Genomic DNA, 19,338 nt, shown 5'->3' on the forward strand with positions numbered 1-19,338 from the left:
GATTCTCAATCAGCTGCTGTTTAAACATAATTACGCAAGTTTAGAAGAGTTTAAAAGAATTTAAAAGAGTTTGAAGGAGTAGATGTCAGAGTAGATGCTGTAAATATGACAGGAGGAAAATATAATATAATACAATATAAACTACGCTAAACAAACAACACATTATGCCACAAAGTTAATGTCACAGATTTAACGTCAGACCAAATAAGAAAAGCGGAAGTGAAATAGACATGGAAATAAAAACCTACTGTATAATACTGAAGAAGATTGTATACATTGTGATGGTGTGTTTTGTTGTTTTGACAGTGCAGTGACACACAGAAGTCTAAAACTTTAAATATTTAGTGTGAAAGCAGCAGAGTGTGGTGTGATAAGGTGACTAGAGCTCAATAATGTCTACAGGATTAGGAGCTTTTCCTTCTGTCTGTGTCTCAGGGCCATAGTTCATATTTCTTCATATCTCTCGTTGCCATAGTTAGCAGCTGAGATGCTGAGTGTGGAAGGTGGGGGCGTGGTTTAGTGGGAGTCTACAGCAGGAAACACTTATTATTATTATTATTATTATTATTATATTAACCAGCTGCTTTGTCCCTCTCTCTCTCTCTCTCTCTCTCTGTGTGTGATGGTGAGCTGAGAATAAAACATGACATCTTTAGCCACTGGAAAGCAGCCAAGCCTTTTTCGTGTTGTGGCACGAGCCAAATAACAGCTCACGTGTTCACCAAGAGCCTGCTGTGTTCTCCAGTTGAGTCAGTTGTCTTTGCTACACTGCGTTACTACAGAATTTCCCAGTTACCTCAGTATTATGAAAGGAACTACAGTATTATGAAACTGCGTACATGTATTTCTCAAAACGCCACCAAAACAGTCACTCAGAACCACACAATGTTAATACAACCTCAACCTCGTTTTGTTTTTCTTTCAACTTATGTTTTATATGTTCTTTACTACGCACAGCACTTTGGTCAACGTTCGTCGCTTAAAATGTGCTTTACGCATAAAATGCACTTGCTATCATTGTTTCAGTTCTCATAGTTTTTATACAAAATGTGAAAGGACATTTTATAGCTGTGAGTTCAGAGATGGAATTATTATTTAACTGTAGCATGCTGGTTGAAACAGGGTGTACTTTTTTCAGATAACTGTCCACACTTCACACTCGTACAGACACAGCTGTTCATTACAGAAAGCACTGTGTGTATAGAGGTGTATCAGAGACGTCTGACTGGACAGATTAGTCCTCACAGTCTGGCCTGTCCTTCTCAGCCTGGTACCAGCATGACACACACCAGTGGAAGGAAAATGAATGAATGACTGCTTGTGTATGTGGAAAACAAAAGGCCTGTGTGATGTGTGACTTCAGTGAGTAATCGCGTCAGTAAATTTCTTCAAATATTAAAAACCAAAAGCGCACACCTGGTGTGGATCCCACGGGTTGGAGTGACACCATGAGTGCTTATGAATACTGGAGTACTAAGAGTTCTGGTGCAGTGTGATAAAGGAGCAAGCGCTAGGATTGAGCCAGGGACATGAACATGAGGAAGAGAGGATGAGACGTCCGGATGTGTGCTAGTGTGGCGAGTGGCAGAGGAGTGCAGAGAGGACGAGATGTAAAATTCTCACCTGTGGTCTGAACATCTGCGCCTAAGTGCTGCTGTAGAAGGATGAAAAGTGCTGCATTTTTAATCCAGACTTCTCATCACTTAAACCTGTTCACTACGCACATTCCTTTTCAATGACCTGGAGATTTAACAGATCGTAGTGTTTTTCAGTGTATCAGTAACATTCGTATGTTCAGGAATGAGAAAAAGGGCGTGTGAGTACTAAACAAGGAAGTGAGTGCGCTAATGATTTGCAGCTGCTGTTATAGAAAATCGTCTCCTGGCCAATCAGAATCCAGAATTCGACGAATGATGGCCTTACTGCCTTATTCACTGTGCTGAGGAGTTAGAGATACTAACATCGAGACTGGAGTTAACACACAGAACATCTGCAACCCAGAGGAACTAGAGCAATAAGACAGTGTTTACACAGGAAGCTTTCTATACGTGTTTATTAGCCCCAACACTGTAAATACGTTACTGTAGTGTGTAGTGTACATATGTGTGGATGTGTAAGTGTGTGTGTAAATGTATGCATGTGTATAATGTACGTGTTAGTAGTGGTGATGTATGTATTCTGTGTGTGTGTGTGTGTGTGTGTGTGCTCAGTCGTCCAGCTGGCAGAGAGCAGCCACCCCGCGGTTGATCCAGTGTTTCTGAGGCCGGTCTGAGGACAGCTCGATGGGCAGGACGTAGTTGGTGGAGTGTCCGGTGGTGGACAGCGTGCCTCTCCTCGCACTGGTTTTGTACACGGGACACACGTACACGTTCTCGTGCAGGAACTTGCTGCTCTCTCCAGGCTTCAGCCAGATGATGGGCAGCGTGTCGAAGAGGATCTTGGGAAGCGATTCTCCGATGACCATGCGCTCCCGATCCCACCGAGCTCCCTCCAGGAATAAACCGCGAACGTACGCACCGTCCTCGGGCTTTACCTCCATCTCACTCTCCTGCTTCGTCACCTGAGATAAAGAGAGAGAGAGAGACAGAGAGGGAAAAGGTGTAGACAGAAGAGCTATCAATAACATTAAGTAGAAAATTAAAAACCTGAATATGATTGAAAAAAATATGTTAGTAATAAAACGGAAATTAAGACTCACCCTAAAACCATAAAACCAGATCCGGACTGATTTAGCTTTCATCTTTTATCACCATAGCTGATGTGAATGTGAATAGACAAAGTAATACGTGTGTTCATTTGACTTTGAGCTTTTATTAACATCATAATAAGCGCTGTATGTGTGTTGTGTTAACCAGTTTTCAGGGGGGTTGAAACTGGAAATCCACGCCATCTGAGTAGGACATGCTTTAAACTGAGTACCTGGAGAAATCTCTGCAGCAGAGCGGATAAACGTATGAAAAAAAAACTGAAAGCAGCTGACTGGTCCAGACACTAGCTACAGAGATAAAGTGATTTTCACAGCTCTTTATAGATCTGATTTATCATCTCTTGATCATGATTGGTGAACGGAAGACAAAAACAGAATGTTTAAAGACGACTGAACAGAGAAGTGTGCGTTTATTCTTCACGTCAATTTCAGAACAGCTGTATTGTATGTCTCGTAATGTGAATCTGATGGCTTATTTACAGTGCAGCTATGAACTGATCATTAATAGATAAAGATTAAAAGGTAACGCAGTCATGTTGGACCTTTTGTAAGCAATGAATTTTAGCTGGAACTTCACACATTTTAGTCCTGTGAGTGACTCGCCATCGGATCTGACCAGACATGCTGAACTCAGGTGATTACTCAGGTGTTTATGGATCTTTTTCCTCCTTTCTCTTCTCTGTGAAATTTAAAGATCACTAAAGAGTAATCAGTCTCGTACAGGACACCAAACAGACCAAAGTCACACATTCAATGGTCCATGAATGGTCTAACGAATGCAAGGCCACAGGAACCGAAAGAAACCAGTAGCTTCCAAATCACTAAATGTTTCCTCTTAGGTCTCCTCTATTATCACACCGTGCTCTTGGTGAGCTCTACATGGTGGTCCAGTAGGTTAGAATATTTTTAAAAAGTTACAAAATGGAACGCAACGCATTTAAAAAAATAATAATAATAATAATTAGAGTGTAAATACACCTACAAACACACACACACACACACACACATGCTCCTACCTCAAACTCAAAGCCGATGTAGTCGATGGGGATGGTGTATTTGCGTGCAAAGTTCTGAGACACTCCGGTCAGGAAGGACTGTGTGAAGTAGAACCCGGAGAGCCAGAACACAGCCGGAGGTCCGTTATCTATCCACTCCTAACACACACACACACACACACAAGCAAAGCAGAGTTACTGTTACCAACCCGAACGTTGATTATTTCTGGGGGGATTATTTTTGGGGGCGGAGCTTTGTGAACACGGAAGGGAAATGGGACGGGCTCAAAGAGTAAAAAATAATTTAAAAATCAAATATTAAACGCATCCTTGTAATCATCAGAGACTTAATCTTAAAAAAAAAAAGACCAATCTTACCTAATGCTCCTTTAATAAGACAAAAAAAAAACGCAGCTTGTTACATGTTAGCGTAAACTCCTCTGTCCTGAAGATGTGGGAAAACTTAAAGTTCCAGCTTTACCTCTGACTGTTACAAAGCGCTGACACTGGAGACTCCTTCCATACATGTTACGTAAACATCTCCTTACAGAAAACCTCACCACATCAACTACTACACTTTTTTTTTAAATCTGTTTATGTGGAGCGTCTGCTGTACGATAAAGTAACGATAAAGTGCACTACTGTCAGAGCTTCTGTGATGGAAAATGAATCAACACCTTCTGACCAATCACAATCCAGAATTCAACAGCGCTTTATAAACTACCCGTAATTTACTTTCTGGTTTTAAACTTGGTTTTATGTGCAACACCATGTTCGAACCTGCACCTGCCGTGCGTGTGTCACTGGCTGGATTTACACACCTGTAGGAAGTGCAGTCTGGACAGCAGGTCAGAGACGTAGCTGCCGAGAGGTTTGAGGGACGGGTAAGATTTAGCGGCCCACATGGCAGGAACCTTCCCCACCAGCATGCTGTTAAAAACGTTCTCCAGCTCCGCGGACATCACCACCTGCCCCTTCAGAGCCTTCCGGATGTTGACCAGGCTGCTGCGAACCACCTCTGTCAACCTGCCGAGCATCAGGGTGTGTATCAGGGTGTGTGAGTGTGTATCTGAGTATCAGTATTTCACTGTTATGAAATTTCAGATCCCTCAGAAGGAAATTGTCCCACCTGTACAATCATAGCTATCTGAGTGCTCATTCACTATAATAAGTATGAAAGATAGCACAAAGATAGCAAACTAAACGTGTGTGTGTGTGTGTGTGTGTGTGTGTGTGTGTGTGTGTGCACCTGTTAAAGCGTATGATCTCCTGCCGCAGTACCGTGTTCATGGACTCCTCGTACATCACTGGATACTTAGCCATCACCTTCTCAGTGTTGAAATCTGGTGGTAACTTTGACATGATATCCTCAGCCAACTCATCTACCACTTCCTGTTCTCACACACACACACACACACACAAACAATATATACAAGTAAATATACATACATATGTAAACTATTAATATCCTTATTCCAGATCGTACGTGGACAATAAAGTCTGATGTTATCAGCCAGTGAGCAGCGAGTAGTGTAGAACTGACCACACCCACCTGAGGAGATTTGGCTCCGCCCCCTGTTTGCCTGGGCAGAGTGAGTAACACCCCGTTTAAAAGCTGATTGGTCTCCTGGTTGTCCTTGGTGATGTCAGCGTTGCTGTGGAGACCGAATACCCCAGGCTCGGCTGTGATTGGCAGGCTGCGGATGTAGTCGACGTAACTCTGACCAACGGAAAAAGTGTAAAGGGTAAAGTGAAATTAATTTATTTTTTCCAACATAATGCAGATCAACATTTACGCTCCATATGTCACACTGGTTTTGGTGAAACGTTAGTAATTTACACTTCGACTCTAGAAGTTTAGAACTTCCGTGTGTGTGTGTGTCTGTGTGTGTGTGTGTGTGTGTGTACCTGGTAGGGTCCATGCGGTGGTACATAGTACATGTCTCCCTCACACACTCTGTATCTGTCCTGCTGTATGAGCTCAGAGCAGTAGAAGGTGGAGAGCAGCGAGAGCAGAAGCCTGCGATCCTTATCATCAGTCACCCTACCACCATAATTACACTCACCTGCAGAGAGAGAGCGAGAGAGAGAGAGAGAGAGAGAGAGAGAGGAAAAAAGAGAAAGAAGGACAGGGTGAGAGAGAAAGAGAAAGATAGACTATAAGATTGACTTTAAAAGTGCCTTTATTAGCAGATCAAATCTCTCAATCAAATATCTCAATTCTTGACAAAAACATTGCTCTAGCTGACAAAAAGAGATTTGGTGCTCTTTATAGAAATGTTAAATTGCTTTCTCTTCATCAAGAGAACCTGACAGAACTCTTGGAGTCTGTGTGTCATATTTAAAAAAAAAGGAAATTTGATTTTGAGTCTGATTTTAACTAGTGTATCTAGCATTTTTTTTTCCAGTACCCCCTTCCTTGATTTTTGTTTTTACTTGTGAGCCAGACAGCAAGCTATCTAATCAAATGCTTATAATTAAAGGTGATGAAATGCTTTCTCTGTGCCGTAGGACAGACATTCTCTCCCTGTAGGTGGGTCGGTTTGTGCCGCAGGTCCGTTGGTGGACCTGGAGCAAGCCTCGTGGGGAAGAGTCCGACACCAGCGACCCTGACCACAGTGACTCCTTAACTCATGCCACAGAGCCTCTGTACATCACTTTGATGCAGGTTCCAAACAACACCTTCATACCGGCATGGATGTATGTTGTGAGTTTTAAAAGACAAAAGAGCTCCATCCTCCATCTTCCACAGCTGCAGAACAGGGTAAAGAGTGGTGGGACTTCAGGCCTCCTCCATAGCTCTGTCCCAGAGCCTGCCTGAAGCAGAAGGGCAAGACTAATATCTGTTTCTGAGAAGACGTCTAGACACGTCAGTTTTACTTTTCCCCACTGCTGGTTGCCCCAGTTGGCCCAGGCTGAAGATGCACCTGCATCAATAAACTGAGAACTTGAACATCCTCTTAGTGTCTAATAAAACCTGTCATATCATCTGCATAAACACCACCACATTCTCCTGTAGCCTCCTCACTGACAATCCCTTCAGCTCAGCTTTCAGTCTGCACAATAATCGTTCATTTCAGCCAACACAGAAGATGTGGTTCCATGAGAGCTCCACTGGTTCTGCTGTCTTGTTTTTCATGTAAGGTTTAAGAAACAGCGATCACGTATTTAATACTGGAAATGTCTGATCTGATTAGAGCTCAAATTTCTACCTTGTAAAGAAAACAGCTAAATGTGTTCAAGCTCCTGAAGAGTGCTCCTTACCCTTCCTGGTTTATGCCTTAAATTTTAAACAAAAACTCTGATATAACAGCAACTGTGTATTAAAATGTCAAGCAAATCTATGCTTGGTTTTTAAGACAGAGAGAGACTACTACGGATAAACACACACACACACACACACACACACACACACACACACACACCGGTCAGGTAAGTCAGTGCCTCGAGAGGAATCTCCTCATACTCATCCAGGAACATCTGAATCTGACGCATGCTGATCCTCAGATCCGACTCATTAAACTCATATGGGATATTCCAGCCTGCACAATGACACAAACGTCTGTTTACAAACGAAACACAAACGTCAATAAAAAGTAATAACTGATTAATTAACTTTTAAATAAAGAATATACAGGACTGACAAGTCAAAATGACCTTATTTGGATACTTTATAAAGAGAACGGAGAGGGGGAAAGGTTCTGAGACTGACAGATAGACAGGTGAGACAGAGAGGGACAGGTGACCTAGCGGGCCGTAGGTTCTCCTCTCCTGGACTAGAGCGTGGAAGAAGCAGAGGCCAAAGAGCAGCTTCCTCCAGGCGTGGGGTTGGGTGGAGCTATCGAAGAAGGCGGGGTCACACAGTGGGTCAGTGAGGTAGGAGCGCAGCAGATTGGCTCTCAGACCTTTAGGAGGCTCGTTAGTCATCTTCACTCCATTCTGCAGGATACTGACCGGAAACTTCTCACACGGGTAACTGGTCAACCACAGCCTGAGATATGGAGACAGAGAGAGACAGAGGAACACGTGGAGGAACACGGTGGAGAGATATGGAGAGAAGCACTGAGAGTGAGAAGGAGAGACAGACAGAAATGGAGAGAGGAAAGGTGGAGACAGAAAGAGAGACACGTTTCTCACCTGAAATTAGGGTTTGTGTTCTCGGGCGTGATAACCTCCTCACAGATCTTCTCCAGCGTTGGCATCCAGCTGGTTGCTAGGTGACAGTTTTGTAGGACAACCCATGTTCCGTTGCTAAGAGCAGAGTTGATGATGCTAGCAGCGACAGGACCCTGTCCCTGACCGAGGGACACAGCCTGGGTCTTACTGCCCCCCATATTCAAGTCTTCTGCAAACTTCAACAACACTGAGGGCAAGAGAGGCAGAGATGGGAATCAACTGCACATGGTTTCTTGAGTTTATATATTAAATACAGGCCAAGTCGAGGAGAAACGGCGTGTATGCAATACAGGCTGCTCAAAAATGTAATAGTAGCCACCTCTCAGAGTGGTACAATAAGCATGAGGGTAAAAGAATATCTCCAATATACTGTACATAATATCATACACACACACCTGCGGTGGGATCGGACCCTGGTGAGAGTATAAAGATTAGCGGCGTGCAGCAGTTGGAGTCACTGTAGCTTTTTGCCAGGTCAAAAGTCGGCGGTTCGATGTAGGTTCGTCCCATGTTCTCCACGATGAACTGCTGCACAGCAGGGACGAGTTTGTCGGGGCGGAAGCAGCGCAGCACCACCATACGCTCCATGCCCACCAGGGTGTGCCATTTGCCTGGGAAGCGCTCCTCGTGCGGCCGGCTGGAGTCGTACACCTGCTTCCACTCAGCCACGTTGTCACGCACGTCTTCAAAGAGACCTTCAAGGCTTGGGAGCTTTGAGGCTCGGACCACCTGATGGGACACAGAAGGAAACATAGTCGATAATCAAAAATCGAGATTACACTTAATTATAAAAACAGAGTACAAAATAATTCATTACATACACATAATAAAAAAATGGCACTTAGACAACTTTAGGTTAAGTTTGGTAAAGAATGCTGGAACTAGAGACTGCACCTCTGACCACGCTTTGTCTGACAGCCACTCGGGGGCGGGGTTTGGGTGCGGGTTGTCAAGCGCAACGCCGCCGGTGAGCAGGAAGCGCCAGATGAGGTCGTTGATTTGACCTTTGCCCTGCATGATTCCGACAGTGAGAAGCAGTGAGAAGAGCAGCTTGTCCTTCTCAAAGAGCGAGCGACACACATTGTTGTAGATGCTGACAGTGAAGTGCTCCAGGATGTTAGCAATGCGAGTAGTTAAGTCTTCGCTTGGTGCACTTTGAGCGATGGAGAGAAGATAGAGGCCGATAAACCATGTGAGCGAGTATTGGTACATTGGCTCAATGTTGGCCAGCTCAGAGATGCAGAAGAACAGGATGGATGAGTGCTCAGCCACGGGGCGATATCCCATCCTAGTCCTGTCGATCTCCTGCTCCGTTTCACTCGCTATCTTCTGCTTCTCTGAGATCTCCTCAGACAGAACCTTGGAGGACGATAGCACCTTGATGGCCGTCTCGTCTTCCAGGATGTTCCCTTGGGATGAGGAGAGAACCTCCAGTATCTTGTCCTCGATCTCTTTAAGCTGCTTGCTGTTGGCTGCACTCTCTAGGATGAGTTGGTTTTTCTTTTCCTCCAGTTCTGGTTTCTCTTTAGCAGCGACAATGCCGAGAAGCTGGTCTTGCAGCCCTAGCGGTGTGATCATAAAATTCAGCAAACACACCTTCACGGCCACTTCAGGCAGGTAGTGTGGGTTCCTCAACCCAGTGGTCATATAGAACCGGAAGTCGTGGGAATATTCGATGATGTTCTCACCCAGCTTCAGGTATTCCACACCTTGCTGCTTGAATGTCTGCTTCAGGAGAACTGGCTCTAGAACAGCATCCAGCTCCTCACCCACGTTCTCCAGGAGAACCGGGGTTCCAAACTGGATGGCATTTTCTAAGGTTCGCACATAGTTGCTATCAGAGAGCTTGATGATGGCCAACTTGTTGGTCTTCTCCATGTTCTTGATCCACTTGTTGGCCTGTCCCTGAGGGTCTATCATGAGTGGCCAGCGGCGAGAATTTGACACAATGATGCCATTGTCTGTGGAGAAAGAGTCTACGGGTAACCCAGCAATCCTCCATGCCCGGATCAGGACTTGATTGCCAAGCGTGTTGCTAAGTGTGAAGTCTTCAGAACATGGTACTTTCCTTTTCATGCAAATCTTATGCCATTCCTCCTGGCATTCCACCCGGTAATCCACTGTGAAAGCCCCCAGGTACGACACTGTGGCTGAAGAAAGAAGCACATCCCCGGTCAGGTTGGTGTATTTGATTCCCAGGAGCCGTGCTGCTTCTGTCCACCTGTCCTTTTCTCCTCCCAGTCCACCGATCAGCTTCTCAGCCCGGATCAGTTTCTGTGAGCACAGCTCGATGTTGTCTTCCAGGTCCTTCTTCTTCTGCATCATCGCAGCAAACGTGTCATTCAGAGCGCACAGACGGTCCTCCACAGCTTTCAGCTCGCCACGTTTCACTTCGAGAGTCTTCATTTGAACTGCCAGCTCTTCCTCTGCCTTGCAGAGCCTCTCTTTCTTTGGGGCCACCACTTTGGCCACACGTTCATACACCTCCATGGCCCGGACCCACTTGCACAAACCCTCACAGGCAGACGAGACGTTTTTGATCAGCACAGGTTGAAAATCAGGATTGTCAATAAACTTCTCACGGATCTTCTTGATGTTGGCGGCGGGGATGTTGTCTTTGTCAAAGGCTTTGAGGTTTTCCAGGAACTTCATGTCCCCCAGCAGCTTCTTGGATGGACCCCAAAAATCCTCGATCATCTTACCTATGTGGAAAGGAGACAAGAAAACAAGAAGGTGATGTTAGCATCTGTCCCATTCCTTCTCTTGTGAAGCTGTGATGTTTTTCACTAATTCTTGCCAGAAACTAGTTTAGATAACTCTTTTTCTCTCACCAGAACCTCCAGGATCGGGTTTCCTCTCGGGTTTGATACCCTTCATTACGCAGATGGACTCCATGACGAGTTTAACAGGACCAGGAGGGTTCTGCATGGACTTCACCACTGTGATGTCAGCTGGTTTCAGCGTGTCCAGAGCCGAAAGAGCTGCTTCCAGTGCTGGCATTGCTTCTGCAAGGTCTCCCTCACACTCGTCCTGACAAGTGATTGGGTAATTTATCAAATCCACAATCAATTAATAAATACAGGAATCATTTGTTAATAGTTACTAGTCCACCATGCATCTTCTTTACAGCTCCTCAAACTCATCCTGACGAATTGTTTTTTTTATTCTTTCTAAAGATACTAATACTTAAAATTACTTCTACACATCATTTCTATTATCTACATATTTCTAAAAGCATTATTTTATGGCAAAGGCATCACACCATTCAATACCCGTTTATTTTTAATCAGCTCTGTCTGTGAGCAGAAAGAGCTTCTGTTGGATTAAACTTGGAAATGTAACTGATTTTATTTTTACAAATCTGAGGAATGTGAGTTAGAATAAAAGATAATAAGTGAAATATTCCTAAACCTTAATGGCTTTTGCAGCTGCCGCAGCCTCATTGGCTATTTTCTCATCAGCGGCGACGAGCTCTTTCTTCGCATCCACCTCAACCGTCTCCTTCTCGATCTTCACCATCATCTCATCTGTCTCAGCCGAGGTTCGGATCAGCTCGGGCTGAAGAGCAGTCAGCTCCTGCTGCATCACTGCCACCTGTTTCACACACACACACACACACACACACACGAGCGTAATAGATTACTATCTATCTAACATTCTGTGCGTATTCAATATGTCAATGTTTGTGACCTGTGAGGCGGCGAAGTCGAGTTTGTCCAGACCAATCAGGTAGCGGTTCCTGAAAGTGTCCACCTCACTGCGCTTGGCCTTCAGAAGTGTCTTAAAGGTGAGGATCAGCTCTAGGTAGGAGGTAGGAGTGACGTAATTATGCCTGCGCAGCTGTGAGTAATACTGCTCTGAGAGCTTCTGCACGCTCTCCTGAAACGTCTTACACATCTCCACCACCCTGAGAGAGGGACAGTGGAGAATGTGGTAGAGAGAGAGAGAGAGAGAGAGAGAGAGAGAGAGACAGACAAAAGAATAAAATACTCTCATGCACATGCAAGATCAAGTTCATGGGAAATCTGGCACTTAAGGTTGGTTCTGGAGACCTGGACAAATTCAACAAACTAACAAATAAACGTGTGTATCTGTTTAAAACACATTATCTGTTCATTCTGAATAACGTGTTTGTATTCAGTTACATCGCTAGTAAAATTCTCACAGTTGCTGATTTGTCACTATGGGCAACATCAGTCCGGAGTCAGTCCGAAGCAGAACCACAGACGGTGACGTATAAATTACAGCACCAGTTGTAACCCTGCTGCAGGTCAAAGGTCACACACTCACTCTGTCCTGATGTGATTCTCCAGCTCCACGTCTTCCAGGAACTTGTGAGCGACCATCTCCAGTGCGTCTGTAGGCCACGCCTGGAACCAGTCGATCGTGCAGCAGTTAATCAGAGACGGGAACATGCGCAGACGGTTCCGAAACGCGTCGCCGATCGGGCTCATCGCTGTGCCACGCGTCCATAACCAGTGTCACAGTGTGTGTGAGGTACATGCATGAAAACAGAAAGGAATATGTGAGTGTTTTTTTTGGCTTATTAACTTCAAGAGAGAGAAAAAAGAGAGGCTGCTATAGGAACTAACTCGTCTCATGGATTTTCCTCAACATTAAATGTAACCGTAAATGGATAAAAAAATTGATGCATCATTCTTTAATTAATTAAAAAACATTAGTAAATTGCTGTGGTATAAGAGGAATAAAACACTTTGGAACATGTTTTCGTATAAAAATAATGGTGGTAACAGTAGCAGAGTCATCAAGCCACGTCATCACCGTTGATTATTTTCCTATAACAGCACACCTTGAAGTGAATGCATGTTCTTCTGATGTTCTTAGATGACTTATGATAGCTAGGCATGTGGTAAATGCAGGTAAAGATAATATGCACCGTGTGTGTGCGTGTGTGTGTGTGTGTGTGTAGTACCCAGGACGATATGCAGGTTCTCTTTGACCCTGTCGATGAAGAAGTTGTACATAGAGAGAGGCGTGGCGTCGATTTTTTTCCCCTCGATCTTGGCGACGCTCTGCATCTTCTCCACGATTTCAGCGCGCTCATCCTGTGCGAACATGTTGGGCACGTCTCCGGTGTTTAGAAGCGTGTTCACGTCCTCCACAAACATCTCATCCTTCATCTGTCCGTCCCCCAAGAGGAAGGTGGTCTTTTTCCCCTCCACCCCAGCCTTGGTCATCACGCGCTTCAGGTCGTCCCTCCACTCGACCCTGCCGTAGTTCTTGGTCAGCTCGATTTGGAAGAGCTCGTATTGGTTGATGAAGGTGGCGAGTTTGGCGGCACTGCTGCGGCCGGATCCTCCGATGCCCACGAGGAGCAAGTGGCCGTTGTCCTGCTTCAGCACGCGGCAGATGCGGGAGATGTGCTCGATGGCGAACTGGAACATGACGAGGCTCATAGGGGCCGTGCTCATGCTGTTAAACTCCTGCAGGTGATGCTCCATGACGCTGGTGAGGGAGCGAAGGTCTCGGATCTCATCATAGATCCTGTTCGCGTCCGATTCCGGTGTGGCATAGTCACCGAAAAAGAGGGACCTAATGCTCTCATCTGACACTTTACCACTCGGAGAGAGATGGCACAGGAGCTGAGAGAGAGAGAGAGAGAGAGAGAGAGAGAGAGACACACAGAGAGAGAGAGAGAGACAGAGAGAGAGAGAGAGAGAGAGAGAGAGAGAGAGACAGAGACACAGAGAGAGAGAGACAGAGACACAGAGAGAGAGAGAGAGAGAGAGAGAGAGAGAGACAGAGAGAGAGAGACAGAGACACAGAGAGAGAGAGAGAGAGAGAGAGAGAGACAGAGACAGAGAGAGACAGAGACAGAGAGAGAGAGAGAGAGAGACAGAGAGAGACAGAGACAGAGAGAGACAGAGAGAGACAGAAAGAGAGAGAGAGACAGAGAGAGAGACAGAGACAGAGAGAGACAGAGACAGAGAGAGAGAGAGAGAGAGACAGAGAGAGACAGAGACAGAGAGAGACAGAGAGAGACAGAAAGAGAGAGAGAGACAGAAAGAGAGACAGAGACAGAGAGAGAGAGAGAGAGAGAGAGAAAGGGAGAGAGAGAGAGAGAGAGAGAAAGGGAGAGAGAGAGATGTGTTTGTGTGAACTACATAGTAAATAGGTAATATGGTTGGTTTGGGACACGCCCACAGTGGACTGATGATGATGATGATGAAGATGATGATGAGGAGTGTACAGTGAATCAGGTGTGTGGTTTGGGACACGCCCACAGTGGACTGATGATGATGATGATGAAGATGATGATGTGGAGTGTACAGTGAATCAGGTGTGTGGTATGGGACACGCCCACAGTGGACTGATGATGATGATGATGAAGATGAAGATGATGTGGAGTGTACAGTGAATCAGGTGTGTGGTTTGGGACACGCCCACAGTGGGCTGATGATGATGATGATGATGATGATGATGAAGATGATGATGAAGATGATGTGTACCTTATCCAGGGTCTGTTTGAAGAAGGCAGACGTTCTCTCTCGGACGATGTTGAAGAACGTCTTTCTGTCCTCGCTGTCGATCAGACGATCGTAGAAGACGCGGTAAACCTCATGGATCCACAACCTGATCAGTTTATCACCATCCTGACATGAACATCAATATACACGCTAAGTACTGCTACCTGAGGCAACCTGTGTGTGTATGTGTGTGTGTAGGTGTGTGTGTGTGTGTGTGTGTGTGTGTGTTACCTGCATGTGTGTGTGTGGGCACAGCAGCACTCCTTTGACAACCCTGGCAAAGTCTCTGAGGTTGAATATGTAGTGAGATTTGGACGGAGTGGGCAGGAAACTCTCCATCGCGTCCTTATACACCGCCATCGTGGCCTGAACCAGGATCTTCCCCAGCCTACACACACACACACACACACACACACACACACACACACAGGAGCAGTAAGCACATTTCTACAGCAGGATCTTTTTTTGGGATTTGAACTCGGAGACACTTCCATTTCCACTGGAGTAATCAGTTTTAGTTCCTGCTGCATTCTCTGTATTTTTCTAACCAAATCAGGAACTATAGATGTAGATGTAGATGTTACAGTAGATGTTATCTATGTTTAGCTTCCCATTTATTGCTAAAGCTCAGTTTATACGACAAAAAATAGTTTTGAGTCCGAACCAGTCCAAGTTCAAAAATCACAAAAATCCAATAACACGACTCAGAGCTCCTTATGGGAAAAGCGAAATGATAAAGAGCTGATAGTGAGTTAACTGTGAGAAGATTAATGAGTATGATGAATAAAGTGGTCTCACACACACACACACACACACACACACACCTGTAGAAGGTGGCGTCGAATCCTGTGCTGAAGTGCCAGTCAGTGATGGAGGTGAAGATCTTACTGAGAGTCTCATCATCAAACGAGTCGATGGAGACAATGTTCAGGTGACGTGTAAAACGACCTGAGAGAGAGAGAGAGACAGCGAGAGAGAGACAGAGAGAGAGAGAGAGAGAGAGACAGAGAGAGAGAGACAGAGAGAGAGAGGGAGAGACAGAGAGAGAGACAGAGAGAGAGAGGGAGAGACAGAGAGAGATAGATAGAGAGAGAGACAGAGAGAGATAGATAGAGAGACAGAGAGAGAGAGAGAGAGATAGATAGAGAGACAGAGAGAGAGAGAGAGAGAGAGAGGGAGAGACAGAGAGAGAGAGACAGAGAGAGATAGACAGAGAGAGATAGATAGAGAGAGAGACAGAGAGAGATAGATAGAGAGAGGGAGAGACAGAGAGAGAGAGACAGAGAGAGAGAGGGAGAGACAGAGAGAGAGGGAGAGACAGAGAGAGAGACAGTGAGAGAGAGACAGAGAGAGATAGATAGAGAGAGAGAGGGAGAGACAGAGAGAGAGAGACAGAGAGAGAGAGACAGAGAGAGAGACAGAGAGAGATAGATAGAGAGAGGGAGAGACAGAGAGAGAGAGACAGAGAGAGAGAGGGAGAGACAGAGAGAGAGGGAGAGACAGAGAGAGAGACAGAGAGAGAGAGACAGAGAGAGAGAGACAGAGAGAGAGAGACAGAGAGAGAGACAGAGAGAGAGAGATAGATAGAGAGAGGGAGAATTATGTTTGAGATAACAATAGTAAGTCATAAGTCACATGAGTCACTTGTTTGTCTCTTGTGGGCGTGTAGCAACTGCCTCCGTTGTCGATTGTGGGCGTGGCCTGTCCAGAGGTTTTTTTTTAGTTCTGATGAGAAACGGTAGTAGCTAAACACAGCTTCTAAAGCTAACTGGCTAAACAAAAATTAAATGAAGTTCTAATCCATATGAAAATTGGATCAAGCTAACAAATCGAGCTAACAGTACTAGCTACGTACACACACATCAGACATCACTAATCTCTGCTACTTCCTTCCAAGCTTTAATTTTCTTCGTAATGTCTCTGTACACGTTTAATGAGGAGTCGTATATAACCGGAGAAGATAAAGCCACGGTTATAAGTTTTTCTCCCGGTCGTGCGTCAAACATTAAATGGGAACTAACTGCAGGTTTATGAAGAAACGTCGACACCACACGCTCCATAGGATACAGTAGGTCTGAGGAACCTTTTAGCTGTTTGCGTCATAATCTGCATAGGATTGAGAAAATGTCGCTTGACCTGTGATGTCATTCCTCCCTCCACCAGGGGGCCCCATGGCGGAGATGAACAGCACGTCTACGATGTCCAGCCTGGACGTGTCCTTCTTGTCGTACCAGTGCTGATGGTCAATCCACTGCCGCAGCAGCTCGATGGGGGGCTGAGCTCCGTAAACCTCCTTCGCAGGCATGTTCAGGTCATCTACAGGTCAAAGGTCAAATCTCATACTGTGCCACTCGTACTGTTTGCTAATGAGTTACATACACTGCTCATCAGTGAGCTTTAAGTTATCTAGCAAAGTGTAACCATGGAAACAGCTTCTGATGGTGTAAATAACAGCTAAAACAATGATTAAATAACAGATTAAATAAGGATTAAAAGCTGTGCTTCTCACCCACGTAGACGATACACTTTTTCCCCGGGGGCGGTCCGAACACACCTTTCCGGCGCCGGTCCAGCTTGGCCATGATGATGTCCTGCACCTGGTTGGCGGAGGTGCGGGCGGAGAAGCTGAGGCAGTTGGGTGTGTATTGCTCTTTAGGCAGAGACATCAGGAAGTTAGAGTTGATGATGGATTTCCCAGTTCCTGTAGGCCCCACGAAGAGCAGGGGCACCTGGTGCGACAGGTACGTCCTCAAGAAGAAGAACTGGCGCGCCGTCTCCATGGTGGGAATGATCAGATCAGACACCTGAGACACACGATCGTCGTTCAGGATATGATAAGAAAGGAAATCCAAATCCTCTGCGTCCATCACGTTAATCAAACACGGGACACGGGCAGCGCACACAGCGGATACTTAAAATTAAAATGAACGGATTTCTGTGTGGCGCAGTCGCGCTTTCTAGCTAGAAAACACTACAAAATACAAGTTTTATGCGATAATTATGTGACCACTGTGCTTGCTGGATGTAAAAGTGGAGATAAGACGCATGCTTGTGACTTCTGACTTTGATATGCTGCAGTGTGACATGAACAAGTCCAGTCCTTTGATTAGACGTGGAGCTTTTACACACACACTGATTCACAGAAACGCTGTTAAACTGTAAAACTGTAAAACTTTAGGGTTGTTAAAATGAGGACATTTGGCAAAAAAGGTTTAAAACTGCTGCTCTGCTGATAAAGAGATCTCCATCAGCCACCTGTGAGTATGACAGTGTCTCTGATCTCACTTTACTTCCAGCAGGGATCTGTGTGTGAGTGTGTGTGTGTGTGTGTGTGTGTACATTTGCTCCAGGTGGTATGGTGCTCTCCTCTTTGCTGATGGAGTCGGTCCATGTGTTCCACTGTCCTGATCCCTGCTTATGGAAATAATAATCATACACCGAACCTGCAGGAGATAAACACAAACCGCATCACACACAACTGTACAGCAGCATGAAGTGTGTGTGTGTGTGTGTGTGTGTGTGTGTGTGTATATACCTCTCTCTGGGAAGACGTTGTTCTTGGTGAGTTTGACACTTTTGGGTCTCGGGTACTCGTCCATCGTTCCTGTGAGCAGATTCCTGTAAAAGACGTCAAACTTCTTCCTGCTGTCACCGTTTATAGTCCCGCCCACCGTCCACACCACAGCGAATAGGAACAGGCCCTGCAGCCACATGGTCATCTGCTGACTCGACATAGGCTCCGCCCCGTCCTGCCCCGTCGCCGCAATCTCATCTATACACACACGCGCACACAGAGTCATTTGTTGCGTGTCTCGTTAAAGCATTAAAGTGTATACGCTGTAAAACAGTATATTTACAGTAAGGTTCTGTAATGTCTTTACAGATAATTCCTGTTATTTTTACAGTATATTATTGTATGTTTCCAATAACATACGGTCAATTTTGCAAGGAAAATATTGGTAAATATAATTCCAGTATAAAATAAAACATAATCCAGTACGTGTGCTCATTTAGGATTTGAGCACATGACCTTCTGCTCTGTACTTCAAAGCCTTAACCACAACTAGCTTGCACGATATAAAATTAAACATAAAGCTTATAAAGTTAATTTAAAGTTAATGCATCGTGTTTTCTGGTCTTTTACTAAACATTAAACCAAAGCACTGCTCTTACTGCCTAATTCTATTCTGCTGTAAAATAAATACTGTAATTATACAGCACTGTATGTTGTGAGTGATTTGTGTGTGTGTTTCTGTAATTTATGTGTGTGTGTGTGTACCGAGCAGACAGGAATACAGGCGCATGAGGCTGTAGGCGAGGTGGATGGGTGATGTTTGCACCAGGAAACGGCAATTATGGGCAATGAAGTCCAAACACGGCTGCACCAGCCAATCAAAGAGATCCACAATCTACACACACACACACACACACACACACACACACACATAGCCAATTCGATGCAGCAGAATGGAACATGCATGAGTATAGGTATGCCAAGTGTATTTAACGATGACATCACTATTTAGTAGAGAGTGTATCTGCGTATGTGTGTGTGTGTGTGTGTGTGTGTTCGTCACCAGTTCGTGGTGTTCTGGTGACAGGCTGTCTGGGAGTGTGTCCATGTAAGAGTCTCTGAGTGGAGTCCAGCCTAGCTGATGGGGCTCCATGTAGATCATACCGCACCTACACACACACACACACACACACACACACACACACACTACTCCTACACAGGGCTTCCTTGGCTGTAGCTGATATTAAGGGGTGATATGGAATGTGTATGTGTGTGTGAATGTGTGTGTGTGAATGTATGTGTGTGTGTGTGTGTGTTACCTGCTGACAGTAGCCGGTGAGGCCTGCTCCAGGTCGGCTGGCTCAAAGATCAGACTCATCTTAGGGCTCATCTGGATAATCTCACCGCTCATCAGACACAACTACAACACAGCGAGACAGAGTGTGTGTGAGTGTGTGT

The 19,338-nt window shown here is 45.3% G+C and overlaps 1 protein-coding gene across 1 annotated transcript in view; it reads right to left on the minus strand.

The window, feature by feature from the left end:
• Positions 1–2,043: 2,043 nt before the first annotated feature.
• The window catches only part of dnah3 (dynein axonemal heavy chain 3), a 43,304-nt gene continuing 26,009 nt past the window's right edge, over positions 2,044–19,338 (minus strand). The window contains exons 36-61 of the mRNA XM_053234633.1: positions 19,200–19,300; positions 18,944–19,049; positions 18,646–18,775; positions 17,902–18,138; positions 17,706–17,809; positions 16,876–17,170; positions 16,503–16,682; positions 15,191–15,314; positions 14,598–14,754; positions 14,349–14,492; positions 12,812–13,481; positions 12,169–12,334; positions 11,569–11,785; positions 11,290–11,472; positions 10,710–10,908; positions 8,773–10,580; positions 8,274–8,607; positions 7,840–8,065; positions 7,449–7,693; positions 7,128–7,244; positions 5,611–5,768; positions 5,255–5,422; positions 4,952–5,094; positions 4,524–4,728; positions 3,724–3,861; positions 2,044–2,560 (exon numbers count right to left, since the gene is read on the minus strand). Coding sequence (XP_053090608.1) covers positions 2,207–2,560; positions 3,724–3,861; positions 4,524–4,728; positions 4,952–5,094; positions 5,255–5,422; positions 5,611–5,768; positions 7,128–7,244; positions 7,449–7,693; positions 7,840–8,065; positions 8,274–8,607; positions 8,773–10,580; positions 10,710–10,908; positions 11,290–11,472; positions 11,569–11,785; positions 12,169–12,334; positions 12,812–13,481; positions 14,349–14,492; positions 14,598–14,754; positions 15,191–15,314; positions 16,503–16,682; positions 16,876–17,170; positions 17,706–17,809; positions 17,902–18,138; positions 18,646–18,775; positions 18,944–19,049; positions 19,200–19,300 — 6,909 coding nt within the window. The 3' untranslated portion in view covers positions 2,044–2,206. The remainder of the gene's footprint in view (positions 2,561–3,723; positions 3,862–4,523; positions 4,729–4,951; positions 5,095–5,254; positions 5,423–5,610; positions 5,769–7,127; positions 7,245–7,448; positions 7,694–7,839; positions 8,066–8,273; positions 8,608–8,772; positions 10,581–10,709; positions 10,909–11,289; positions 11,473–11,568; positions 11,786–12,168; positions 12,335–12,811; positions 13,482–14,348; positions 14,493–14,597; positions 14,755–15,190; positions 15,315–16,502; positions 16,683–16,875; positions 17,171–17,705; positions 17,810–17,901; positions 18,139–18,645; positions 18,776–18,943; positions 19,050–19,199; positions 19,301–19,338) is intronic.

Source organism: Pangasianodon hypophthalmus, chromosome 1, assembly GCF_027358585.1.
Source record: "Pangasianodon hypophthalmus isolate fPanHyp1 chromosome 1, fPanHyp1.pri, whole genome shotgun sequence".
Taxonomy (NCBI): domain Eukaryota; kingdom Metazoa; phylum Chordata; class Actinopteri; order Siluriformes; family Pangasiidae; genus Pangasianodon; species Pangasianodon hypophthalmus.